The sequence below is a fragment of the Solea solea genome, chromosome 1 (assembly GCF_958295425.1).
Source record: "Solea solea chromosome 1, fSolSol10.1, whole genome shotgun sequence".
Classification (NCBI taxonomy): Eukaryota; Metazoa; Chordata; class Actinopteri; order Pleuronectiformes; family Soleidae; genus Solea; species Solea solea.
The window spans coordinates 25,511,482-25,525,074 of NC_081134.1; the positions used below are offsets into that span (position 1 = coordinate 25,511,482).

At 47.5% G+C, this 13,593-nt stretch overlaps 1 protein-coding gene across 1 annotated transcript; it reads right to left on the minus strand.

Annotated features, from left to right (window-relative positions):
- Positions 1-5,686: 5,686 nt before the first annotated feature.
- Positions 5,687-7,976, minus strand: LOC131463655 (uncharacterized). Its single transcript, XM_058635541.1, has 2 exons — positions 6,486-7,976; positions 5,687-6,411 (listed from the first exon to the last, which is right to left on the minus strand). Exons 1-2 carry the CDS (start codon positions 7,075-7,077, stop codon positions 6,098-6,100), a joined length of 906 nt encoding a protein of 301 aa, XP_058491524.1. The 5' UTR covers positions 7,078-7,976; the 3' UTR covers positions 5,687-6,097.
- Between the last annotated feature and the right edge of the window lie 5,617 nt (positions 7,977-13,593).

Sequence of the window (13,593 nt, forward strand, 5' to 3'; positions counted from 1 at the left end):
TGTTGGAGCAGGAAATAGAGGTGATGAAGAAGTGATGGGCAGGTTCGGTATCCAAGACAGGAACCCAGAGGGACAGATGGTGGTAGACTTTGCAAAAAGGATGGAAATGGCTGTAGTGAATACTTTTTTCCAGAAGAGGCATGAGCATAGGGAAACTTATAAGAGTGGAGGTAGGAGCACATCTTGTATAGATGATGTAATCTGAAGGAGATCAGTGACTGCAAAGTAGTGGTGGGTGAGAGTGTAGCAAGTCAGCATAGGATGGTGGTTTGTAGGATGAATCTGGTGACAAGGAAGACAAAGAGGACAAAGACAGAACAAAGGAAAAATTGGTGGAAGCTGAAAAGAGAGGACTCTTCTATGGTTTTCAGGGAGGAGTTGAGAAAGAATCTGGGTGGTCAGGGAGAGCTCCCAGATGACTGGACAACTACAGCTAATGTAATCAGGGAGACAGGTAGGAGAGTACTTGGTGTGTCATCTGGAAGGAAAGTAGATAAGAAGACTTGGTGGTGGAATGGGGAAGTGCAGGAGTATATAAAGAGAAAGAGATTAGCAAAGAAAAAGTGTGACACTGAGGAGACTGAAGAGAGCATACAGGAGTACAGGGAGATGCAGCACAAGGTAAAGGTAGAGGTATAACAAAAGGCGTATGATGACTTGTATGCTAGGTTGGAAAGTAAGGGGGGAGAGAATGATCTATACAGGTTGGCAAAATAGAGAGATAGAGATGGGAAAGACTTCCAGCAGGTTCGGGTGATTAAGGATAGAGAGGGACATGTGTTGACAGGTGCCACAGAAGTAATGGGAAGATGGAAAGAGCTTCCGCTTAGTTTTAGGCACACTCAGGAGCAGCTGATCAGCTGACCTGAGAGAGCGAGCGGGTGAGTATGGATGTAGAAGCTCAGAGAGGTAGGGAGGGCCAGACCATTCAGGGATTTAAAAACAAATGAGCCCTGTGGGACCCCACAGGTGAGAGGAGCCAAGGAGGATGTCGAGTCACCGAGGCTGACACAGAAAGTTCGATCAGCCAAGTATGACCTGAACCACTCCAAAGCTGTGCCCCTGATGCCCACCTGCTCCTCCAGACGTGAGATCAGGATCTCGTGATCCACTGTATCAAATGCAGCAGTTACAGTAAGTCTAAAAGCACAAGAACTACACAGTCACCGGAGTCAGTAGCTAAAAAGATATCATTAAAAACTCTTAAAAGTGCTGATTCGGTGCTGTGCAGTGATTTAAAACCAGACTGGAAAACCTCAAGGATATTATTTTCCTCTAAAAAGGCCATTACTTGACCATGGACTTCTCAAGGATTTTTGAGATAAAAGGCCGTTTGGAGATGGGCCTGAAATTTGCAGGAACTGCAGGGTCTAGACCAGGTTTTTTGATAAGAGGTTGCACTACTGCATGTTTAAAAATGTTTGGGGACCACACCTGTGGACAGACTGCTATTTAAAACCAGAATAATAGATGGCCCTATAGTGTGGAAAACCTCTTTAAATAGTCGAGGAGGGACAGCATCATTTGGAGAACCTGAGGGCTTCAGCCGACCAACAACCTCCTGTAAAAAAGTCAATGTCACGGGTTAAAACTGGTTAAAAACTGCAGTGCAGGGAACAGAGACAGAGGGGTCATATGCAGGAGGTGAGATTAGAGCCCTAACAGAAGAGACTTTGTCAATAAAAAAGTGCATAAAGTCCTCACAAACAGTGGTGGAGGCCTCCATACAGGCAGTCTGTGGGGCATTAAGAACCAAGTTAATGGTGTCAAACAAAACACGGGGCTTGTGACTGTTTGACAGGATAATGTCAGAGAAATAGTTTCTTTTAGCATCTTTCACGGTTGTCTGATAGTGATGCCAGCAGTCCCTTAATGTTTGGAATGACACATGGAGTTTGTCCTTCTTCCACTTGCGCTCTGCTCTACGGCACTCGCGTCTGACAGCATGAGTCCTTTCGTTCAGCCAGGGCTCAGACTTAGTTTTAGGCTGCCTGGTTTTTAGTGGAGCCACAGCGTCCAAAACGGTTTGGCAGGTAGAGTGAAACCATGAGCTCAGCTCCTCTGTATCACACACAGACCCAGGAGAAACACACTCCTGATTAAAAGCAGCTGAGAACTGAACAGTAGTGGAAGGGTTAAAAATACGACAGCTCCGAGGAGCAGCGCCACCAGATTTAACTGTGTTACAGGCAAGAGCAACCTCGAATAACACAGGCATGTGATCAGAAAACACCGCATCACAAATCTCCAAGTTAAAAACAGGCAAACCATATGACAAAACAAGAGCAAGTGTGTGTCCACGTTCCTGTGTGGGTCCAGAAACAGACTGCACAAGATTAAAAGAGTCGATGAGGTGCAGGAATTCCTAAGCCATTGGCTTTTCAGGACAACACACATGAACATTAAAATCTCCGACAATAAGGACACAGTCATATTTAGGCATTATTTCAGCCAAGAAATCAGCAAAGTCATTTAAAAAGTCCTTATTGTATCTGGGAGGGTGATAGACCACAGCACACAACACTGTGTGAGAGTGACCCAGCTCAAATAAACTCAGTTCAAAGCTGGTAAACGAGGCTGATGGTGAAATCTGTTTACATTTAAAATGACTTTTAAAAACAGTCGCTATTCCTCCTCCTCGGCCCAACATCCACGGGGAGTTAAAATAGCCGCAATCGTGGGGTAAAAGATCCGCAAAAGCACTGGACTCACCAACACTCAGCCACGTCTCAGTCACACAGAGAAAATCCAAACTTCGGGATGAGAAGAAATCCTTCAAGATAAAAGCCTTGTTCGCAAGCGATCTAGCATTTGCCAGGCCAATCCTGGTAGGAACCGGCGGGTCAACGACGTGAGCTGTCCGGGGAGCCCGATACAGAGGCTGCAGGTTGCAGAGATTCACCCCGCGCCAGCAGGGACGAAGAGCGCTGCGACCACGGAGCTGAGACACTCGGATCGGGCCGATGACAGAAATCACACTAGCATCCGTAGGCAAGTGGAGGGGAGAGCGCCGGGAAAAGTTGATCCTACAATCTGACGAAAGACGCAGACAGGCCTTCAGCCTTACCAGCCGACCGCTGCGTTTTCCCTGCTGGTGTACGATCCCAAACTCTACTAAATTTTGACTACAAACAAAAGATTTAGTAAATTTCGATCATCATGGTCATAAAACCTTGCCTGAGCTCCTATCGGGGATCCCAACTTACTTCACCTCCGCAAACAGCACAAACACACACAGCATTGGGAGCGACAGACGGCAGGCCATACACACAGGCGCCATCTTTGCAACTATCTAACAACTTGGGAGGTTAGTTGCAGCAAGACAGAATATATGTGTGTGAATGAGAGGAACCCAAGTGGAACCATGAGGCTACAGGGAGTGGAGATAAAGAAGGTGGAGGATTTTAAGTATTTAGGGTCAACAGTCCAGAGCAGTGGAGATTGTGGAAAAGAGGTGAAGAAACGTGTTCAAGATGGTTGGAATGGGTGGAGAAAAGTGTCAGGGGTAATGTGTGATAAATGAGTATCAGCCAGAATGAAAGGAAAGATATACAAGACAGTGGTGAGACCAGCGATGATGCATGGTCTAGAGACAGTGGCACTGAGGAAAAGACAGGAAGCAGAGCTGGAGGTAGCAGAGATGAAGATGTTGAGGTTCTCTTTGGGAGTGACGAAGATGGATAGGATCAGGAATGAGTCAATCAGAGGAACAGCACATGTTAGATGTTTTGGAGATAAGGTCAGAGAGGCCAGAATGAGATGGTTTGGTCAAGTACAGAGGAGGGATAGTGAGTATATTGGTAGAAGGATGCTGGGGTTGGAACTGCCAGGCAGGAGGTCTAGAGGAAGACCAAAGAGAAGGTTTATGGATGTAGTGAAAGAGGATATGAAGTTAGTTGGTGTGAGAGAGGGGGATACATAGAACAGGATGAGATGGAGGAGGGAGCAGCCAAAAGGAAAAGAAGAAGAAGAAGAATCAAATCTGGTATGAAGGCCTCAAGTCTTTTGCAAATAATTGATGTAAATAATTTCTAGTCATTTAAAAGTGAAATCGGCCTATATTTTTCAGTTTTTCAGCAGTCTTCTTTATCTTTGCCTTCTTTAGGTAGAACGGTAATAATCGCTTCCTTCCACAATACAATCGTTAAGGGTCCAGTTAAAACAGGTCAGAAGCAAAGGTGTTAGCTCCTTCTGAAAGCCTTACCATTCTGAAGGGTACCCATCGCTACCTGGTGATTTGCTAGTCTTTAACCTACTAATTGCAGCTTCTAGCTCCTTAACTGTGAATTGTGACACAATAGTGTCATTCTGTGTCTCACCAATAGATGGCAGGTCAAGTGTGTCAAGAAAACTCCTTATTGTTTTTCATCAGCTGATAATGGTTTAGAATAGAGTTTCTTGTAGTATTCTTCAAATATTCTTTCTATTTTATCTGGTTTGTGTGATAGTTGGTTGGTTTGAGGGTTCCTTATTTTATGAATGGTGTTAATGGCCTGCTGTTTCCGCAGTCGTCTAGCTAAGAGCCTTGTTGCTTTTGGGCCAGATTCATAATATGTCTGCTTTACAAATCTTGCTCTCTTTTCTATATCTGTCCTGAGTATCTCATTTATCTCTTCCTTTACCTTCTTTATTTGTTGTAATATGGACGGATTTTCTGTATTCTTATGTTTCTTTTCTAATTCATGCAGTTTTTCTACTTTGTGTTTATATATAGCTAGCCAAGCCTTTTTTGTGATGTTGTCAAAGCGATTAGTTTCCCCCGAATGACTGCCTTCATACAGTCCCAAAGAATTGCAGGATTTACTTCCCTTTTGTTGGTCTCTTCTATATACCTTTTTATTTTTTCTCTAATTTGTTCTCTAATCTTGTTCCATTTTGCCTGATTGTTCAAGATGCCCACATTTAGCCTCCACTCAGTATATATTTTCCTATTATTCAGGTGCATTGTCAAGCTGATCCCACTGTGATCTGATATATCTGCCACCCCGATTTTACATTCTGTGACCCTGTGAATTTCACTTCACTCATTAAAAAGTAGTCAATTCTGAAGTAGACAGAATGGGGTACTGAAAAGTGCGTATAGTCCCTTTCTAGTGGGTGGAGTTCTCTCCACACATCGATTAGTCCCATTTCTTGCACTGATGTATTAATAAACTTGGTTAGATGCTTTTTGCTTCTTTTTGAGCTTGTTGTATCCAGGTTATGGTTCATGACCATATTATGATCTCCTCCACATATCAAAATACCTTCAGTTTCTATAGCAATAGTGTCAAACAGAGTTTTGAAAAAACATTTAGTGCTTTCTGGAGGGGCGTATACATTGATCACTGTGTTTTCTAGCTTTCCTTTAATTAATAAATCTCCCTTCATTGTCCCTAACTTCTTTAAGACATTCAAATTGAACTGCATTTGAGATAAGGATAGCCACTCCCCTCTTCTGGCTGGGTCTGTAGCTACTATAAAATGTATTCCTAAAACCAAAGCGTTTTAACTTTTCATGCTCTTGTTGAGGCAGGTGAGTTTCCTGCAAAAATAATACTTGAGCCTTTTCTTTTTTCAATTTAGCCAGGACCTTGCTCCTCTTGATTGGATTATTTGTCCCATTTATATTAAGTGACACCAGTTTTATATTGTATGGCATTTAAATGATCCAATCCCATGTTACATTCTTTAGCCTCCAGACAACTTAAAACTGCACAGCCCTGAACTTTAATCGGTCAGGCGTCGGTACACAGAGATCAGTCCATAACAGGCAATAGTATCCAAAACGGCAGGCAAAAGAAAAGTAAAAAATCAATCACGGTCTAGGCACAGTCACAAGGGAATCAGAAGTTAACACTGGAAAATCTCACACAAGGGCAAAGACAATCTGGCACTGAAGGAGGGGAAGACAGAGACTAAATACTCTCTGTCAAATGAGAAACAGGTGCAACACATTAGGGCGGGGCCAGTAATCACACAGGAGGGAAACTTGACAGGAAGTGGACCTGAAATGAGACAACGCATGAGTACCAAAATAAAACAGGAACCAATGAATGAATAGAAAAACAAATAACATAACTTAAATGGCAGAACAGGACATGACAGTACCCCTCCCTCAACGGCCGGCACCTGACGGCCCAGGCTCTTCAGGATGGAGCCGGTGGAAATCCTGGATGAGGACAAGGTCCATAATGTTCCTTGCCGAGACCCACGATCTCTCCTCCGGGCCATACCCCTCCCAGTCCACAAGGTACTGCCGACCACGGCCCTGGAGGCGCACTGCCAAGAGTTTCTTTACAGTGTAGACTGGGCCGCCGCCAATGAACCGGGGGGTGGCGGGGGACTGGAGGCTGGGACCAATGTGCTTTCCTACAGCGGCTTCAGTCGACTGACATGGAACGTGGGATGAACCTTCATGGACCATGGCAACTTCAACATTACAGCCTCAGGATTAATAACTTTGGACACAGGGAAAGGACCAATGAAGCGAGGCGCCAACTTACGGGACTCGACGCGCAGAGGAAGGTCCCTGGTGGACAACCACACCCTATGGCCACTCTGGTAGGATGGGGCAGGAAGCCGGTGCCGGTCCGCCGCTTTCTTGTAGCGGGCTGAGTTCCTTAGGAGGGCCTGTCGAGTCCATATCCAATGACACCGACGGACCAGATCCAGTGCAGAGGGGACACTGGCCTCCCTTTGCAGTGAAGGGAACAGAGGAGGCTGGTAGCCATATGCACACTGGAATGGAGACATGCCAGATGAGGAACAAGGTAAGGTGTTATGTGCATACTCCACCCAGATCACATGCTTGCTCCAGGATGAGGGGTTCCGAGAAGCGAGGCACCGCAACCCAGTCTCCAGTTCCTGGTTCAGTCTCTCAGTTTGTCCATTGGTTTGAGGGTGGTGGCCTGAGGATAGACTGACAGTGGCCCTGAGTAGGTTGCAAAAAGCCTTCCAGAACCTCGCCACAAACTGTGGCCCCCGGTCAGACAGGATATCCCTGGGGAAACCATGAAGACGGAAAAGAAGGTGCAAAACCACCTCCGCTGTCTCCTCGGCAGAGGGGAGTTTAGGCAGTGGAATAAAATGAACCATCTTAGAGAATCAACAACTGTAAGAATGATGGTATTACCTTCAGACAGGGGCAAGCCAGTAACAAAGTCAAGGGAGATGTCTGACCGGGGGCGATGAGGCACCGGTAGCGGGTGCAGAAGGCCAAAGGTGGGCCTCCGAGAGGTCTTGTTCCTAGAGCATACTGGACAGGCAGATACATACTCAGTTACCTCATTCCTGAGAGATGTCCACCAAAATCGTTGTCGGATGACAAAGATAGTTCTCTGAATCCCTGGATGACAGGAGAGGAGTGATGAATGCGCCCAGAGGATGACCTGAGAACGGAGAATAGGAGGAACAAACAGACGATTGGGGGGAACCCCATCCGGAATCCGACATCTCTTATTGGCCTCCTTGACCTTATTCTCAATCTCCCAGGTAACAGTGCCAACAAAACATGAAGGATGCAGAATGGAGAAAACATCCTTAGGCTCAGATTCAGGAGAAAAAAGTCTTGAGAGGGTATCAGGTTTAAGGTTCTTGGAACCTGGACGATAGGAGAGAGTGAAGTTTAACCTATTAAAAATAGTGTCCATCTTGCCTGCCTGGCGTTCAGTCTCTTGGCCATTATCAAATACTCCAAGTTTGTATGGTCTGTCCACACCAAGAATGGCTGCTCAGCCCCCTCCAACCAGTGTCTCCACTCCTCCAGTGCCACTCTTATGGCCAGAAGCTCACGGTCGCCAACATCATAATTCCTTTCTGCAGGTGAGAGTTTCTTGGAAAGAAAAGCACATGGATGTAGTTTACTGTCTTTGACTGACCTTTGAGATTAAACAGCCCCGATTCCAATGTCGGAGGCATCAACCTCTACCACAAACTGGAGGATGGGTCTGGTAGGACAAGGACAGGTGGAGTGGTGAAACTCTTCAGCTTCTGGAAGGCTGTCTCGGCCTGTGGGTTCCAGCCAAACTGACACTTGGAGGAGGTTAGAGAATGCAGAGGAGAAGCAATAGAGCTGAAGTTTCTAAAAAAACTTTCTATAAAAGTTAGCAAACCCCAGAAAACGTTGAACCTCCTTCTGACTGGAAGGAGTTGGCCAATCAGCCACAGCATTGACTTTCTCCGGATCCATCTTTACCTCCCCCTCAGACACAATGAACCCCAAAAAGGAAACTTTAGCAACATGAAACTCACATTTCTCTGCTTTCACATATAACTGATTCTTCATTAGTCTCTGCAGAACCTGCCTGACATGGTGAACATGAGTCTCCTCATCCGGGGAGAAGATGAGAATGTCGTCCAGGTATACAAATACAAAAGAGTTCAGTATGTCACGAAGAATGTCATTCACAGGGGCCTGGAAAACAGCTGGGGCATTAGTTAGTCCAAAAGGCATAACCAGGTAATCATAATGTCCACTAGGAGTATTAAAGGCAGTCTTCCACTCGTCCCCCTCCCTTATTCTGACTAGATGATAAGCATTGCAGAGGTCCAGTTTAGTGAATACTTTAGCACCTTTTGTAGAACTTTCTAGCAGGCTAAGCTATTTGTCTTTCATTCTATTTATCTGTTCATTGTTGTAACTGGTATCAAAGCACCGTTGCCTTTAAAGTGCCTTTAAGGTGCATCGTCAAAGCCATGTTTTGTTATGTATTGCTTTCGTATGTGCCTTTGTAAATCCATCTATCATCAGAACCTGTACGACTTGTCGGTTTTATAACCTGACTGACTCTCTAACTGACTGTGGTTAGTAGCTAACAAACTGTCTAACTGCTAACTGACTGCTGCTTAACCGTGTATGTGGAATAAACCTTCAGAAAGACAGTCGAGTTGTGCCCGCCGTACTTGTTCTGGTTACCCTTTCCAGAAGGGAGTATTGAGCTGGAAAGACCAACCAGCAGAAATCTGGACAGTTATAAAACCGTTGTTGGCAACGTATCAGTGCAGTACGGACAGCCGAGCGGAGGACGACAATCGTGGAGCACCAGGACGCTGGTGAAGCGAATCAGTCGTGAATTACTAAAGAGCTGGAACAGAAGAGCCAACGCAGCCGTGAATAAGGTTGTGCACTTGGAATTCAGAGCTCTTCTGGGCGAAGAGCCTCACAGAGGAGAAGCTGGAACAGAAGAGCCAACGCAGCCGTGAATAAGGTTGTGCACTTGGAATTCAGAGCTCTTCTGGGCGAAGAGCCTCACGGAGGAGAAGCTGGAACAGAAGAGCCAACGCAGCCGTGAATAAGGTTGTGCACTTGGAATTCAGAGCTCATCTGGGCGAAGAGCCTCACAGAGGAGAAGCCGGAACAAAGAGCTAACGCAGCCGTGAATAAGGTTGTGAGGATTCCACAAGGAACAAAGAGCTCTTCTGGGCGAAGAGCCTCACAGACTGTGACATTGAGACGTCGACAGTTGGGGGCGTTGACATTCGTGTGCCAAAAAGACGTGTCGTTTGCAAAGAACTGAATCCTTTGAACAAGTCACTGGCAACGAACCAGAGAGTCAAATCATTTGAACAATTCCAATTCCGGAGTTCAAAGAACAAAAATGGCAGACGACAAGCCAGACCTGGAAGACCTACAACGGAAGCGATCAAATGCACAGCGGAGCCTAACGACGCGTATAAACTGCCTTAATTTCAAAGCTGGTCGTCTAGGCACAGGAAAATTGACGCAAGAGTTGGCAGGGTTGGAAAACGACTATGATACTTTCGTCGGCGCCTGCAGTGAATATATCGAAGAACTGGAACAAATAGACTCAACGGACGACAACTGTGAGTTAAGAGACACTCTGACAAAGAGGGACGCCATTGGGCAAAGGTACCATGAGACAATGGAAATGTTGTGGTTTAAGGATGCTGAGCCAGAAATAAGCACCCTTGTGGCACGGTTCAATTTAGCTTTCGACCAGGCCGAGGTACTCGGCAGGAAAAGCGCACTACAGCGGTGTCAGCAAGAGGCCAGAAGGAAGGGACTGGATCAAGAACTCCACGAACTCAGAGACACTGTGCATGTTTGGAGAGACTATCAGCCATACGGGAAAGAAAAGTGGAGACTCCTTTTAACATTGGAAATTAAAAAGGAGGAACTGATGGATGAGTGGTCATGCTGCCGGGATAACAAACAGGGAGATGGGCATACCCGACCAGTAGCTCGTGCTAGTACCACCCCACCTGTTCGCACCCACTCGGCTATTAGGCAGGGCACCGTAGCTGGCACCAGTCCCCCTCATCAACCTCCTCAACAGCCTCAACAACCTAACTATGGACCCACTGTCAGCTTTACTCAGCCTCCAACCCTCACCAGTACACCACCGAGGTTTCACACTGCTCCCACCAACACCAGCATGGGACAAAGGGGAACTGTGCCCACCAGCAACTTTGGTACAGTCACAGGGGGAGAAGACAGCTCTCAGTGGGCCCGACCCAAAGCAAAGATCACTCCGATTAGCTTGCCTAAGATTTCTGGGAGCAGGACGGCTGACTGGGAGAGTATCCAGGCGCAAGCGGGTCCCACAGAGTCCTTTGAAGAAGAGCAGAAGAGACTGAAGGGTCAAGTGACAGAGTTACAGAAAGTAACGGAAGTCAATGTCAAGAAGGTAGAGGAGCAGAGTAAACTGAGGGCCAAGATGCCTGAGCTGCTGAGCTCTGAAAGGACCCAAACTGCAGAGCTGCAGGGGACCTTGGCGCAAAGTCAGGAGAATCTCACTGAGCTTCAGTCTGACTTCTACCAGAAAGAGTCAGAAGAAGAAGAGTCTACTCTGCATCAAGACCTCAAGGCACCAGAAGAGACCCAAACTGCAGAGCTGCAGGAGACCTTGGTGCAAAATCAGGAAAATCTCACTGAGCTTCAGTCTGACTTCTACCAGAAAGAGTCAGAAGAGTCTACTCTGCATCAAGACCTTAAGGCACCAGAAGAAAGACTGAGCTTAGCACAGGAGGACTTGGCTACCAACACCAGCCAACTCCTGCTAACCACACCACTGCTAACTCAAAACCAGACAGGTTTGGAGGCTCAGACAAAGGAACTGAAGAGAAGCCACAGCTCATTGGAGCCAGAGCTCACTGAACAAGAGCAGAAGAACCTGGTGATACTGCCTTTAGAGAGCAGACTTTCTGAGAAAATGCTAACACAGTGGCTTGCGCATGGGAGCAGCCCCAAGAACTATGCCTTCCAGGGAAACCATTTCGAGAAGCTCTTATTGTTCCTGGCGCCTTTCCTGAAAGGCCAAAAGTCATTACCCACAAGAGTAGAGCTTTTGAAGTTCAGTGAGCCAATCCCCATTTACATTTCTGAGAGACCCAGCTACCATGAGAAGCCGGTCGACTGGAGGAGGATCCTAGAGGGAGTGGAGAAGATCCTGAAAGCAAGGGGCTTCTACCTCAAACCCTGGGTCCGGTCTGGTCAAAGTGGGAGGAAGGACGAGGCAAAGCCTGACCAAATGACTCTACTTACTGAAGGAGAAGTGGATGTAAAAGCACCAAACCCATTAACTCGTCGCGTCCTACTGAGCCAGATCACTGGATTGTACGACCCAAACGATCTAACAACACCTGTGGAGCAAAAAGGTGTGATTCCTGTGAGGAAGGCCTCCCAGGAGGCTGGCAAGTTCACTAAGGACACTTGGGATGAGTCCCTCTCTGACGAACTCCGAGGGAAACCGATCGAGCTGTTCAAGGAGTACACTCGCTTGGGGAGCATCAAGTTCCACAGAAACCTCACACCCTCCGGCTGGAGGGGCAAGCCCTGGGGAATCACATTCTCTGACGGAAGCTGTGAATCTTACGACGCCATACTGTACCTGCGATGGGAAACGTCAGATGGTGTAGTTACCCGGTTGGTGGACTCAAAGGCCAAGTTAACCCCCTTAAACCAAAAAGGCGATGCAGTCGAAGTCGAAATCTGTGGGGCTGTCTTCGCCGCACGCCTGAAGGAATACATACTGAAGCGTGGGAGATTGACTGTGGGAAAGTGGTATCACTTCATAGACATTCAGACAGTGCTGGGAGCCATCCAGCGAGACAGTTACAGATTTCAAACATTCTTTGCAGATAGAGTCGGAGAGATCCAGAAGGCTGGGCCCGTAACTGATTGGTGGTGGATCCCAGGTGAAGTCAACGTCGCTGATCTTATCACGAGAGGGTGTTCACCCGAGCGACTAGACGAAAACTCCGCGTGGCAGAAGGGTCCCGAGTTCCTGTCTAGTCCAGTTGAAGATTGGCCTATGAAATCTGCCACAAAAGTGGCAGCTGATGCTACAGAGACAGTGAGTAAACTCCAGAAGAAAGACTTTGCAGCAGCCCTCACCAGAACCCAAGCGCAGAAGTTGTTAAATTCCGGTGGTGAAGGCCGGAATTTCACAGATGGAGTTAGCAAGTCTCTAGCAGGGCTCCAGTCGGAGCCAAAATCGATCCCTGTTGAGACCAAGAAAGATGAGACACTGTGGGGAGCCGCACTCATGGGTCTGAAAAGGTACAACCCTCTAGCTAAGCTCTGTGGAGGGGTCAGTTATGCCCAAAAGGCTGTAAAGAAGTGGGTTGCTTGTATAGGGAGAGCCCCTATTCCAGCAAAGTGGGAGGTAGTACTGACAGTGACCGAACTTGAAACTGCATTCCAAGATCCCCCTACGTCATCCCGCTACGTCATCAGAGACACTGTGAGGCGGGGAATAAAGATGAAAGTCCGGGGTGTGGTACTCAGGTGCATGGCTTCGAGAGCAAAGCATGCTGACGTTGTGGAAGATCTGTCGACGGATGGATTCCTAAAGGCGTACCAGCACTTCACGGCTCTCAGGGGCCACCCAAGAAAACTTTGGTCGGATCAAGGGACCAACTTCGTGGGCGCCAAGCCAGTTTTAAAGGAACTCTACGAATTCCTTAGCAACATCGACAGGGATCAAGTCCAGGAGAAAGCAACCGCCACTTGGACCGACTGGTCGTGGGTGTTTCACCCAGCAGTCCATACACTCAGGAGAGCGTCGAGCAACATCGGGGTGGAAAGTCACCTGACAGCACTGCAGTTCCAGACTCTCCCCTACCTGGCAGCTAATCTGTCAAACGAAAGACCAATCGGCGCAAGAATCCAGGTACAAGACGAGACTGTAGGAGTCATCACTCACAACTCACTTCTGCTTGGCCATGCTGGGCCTAGCGGGGACTCTCGAAGGTTTGAATACCTGACTTACCCCGTTGTGCGCCTGAGAGCGGTCCAGATCGAGGTTGACAAGTTCTGGAAGCGGTGGAGCCAGCTGGCGGGCCCGGGCCTCTTCGTTCGACAGAAGTGGCACGCACCCGCAAGGAACGTCACGGTGGGAGACTTAGTGTGGTTGGCTGACCAGAATGCACTGAGAGGCCAGTTTAGGCTCGGTCGAGTTGTGGAGGCCCATCCTGATGTGAAAGGCGTAGTACGAGATGTGAATGTGAGGACGTGCCAAAGTTGTCCGGTTTCCAGTGGACAAAGTGGGAAAGGCAAAGAAAAGGAGAACCGTCCCTCCACCATCCTTCACAGAGATGTCAGAAGGCTGGTGGTTCTGTTGCCAGTGGAGGAACAGAAATAGATTCCCC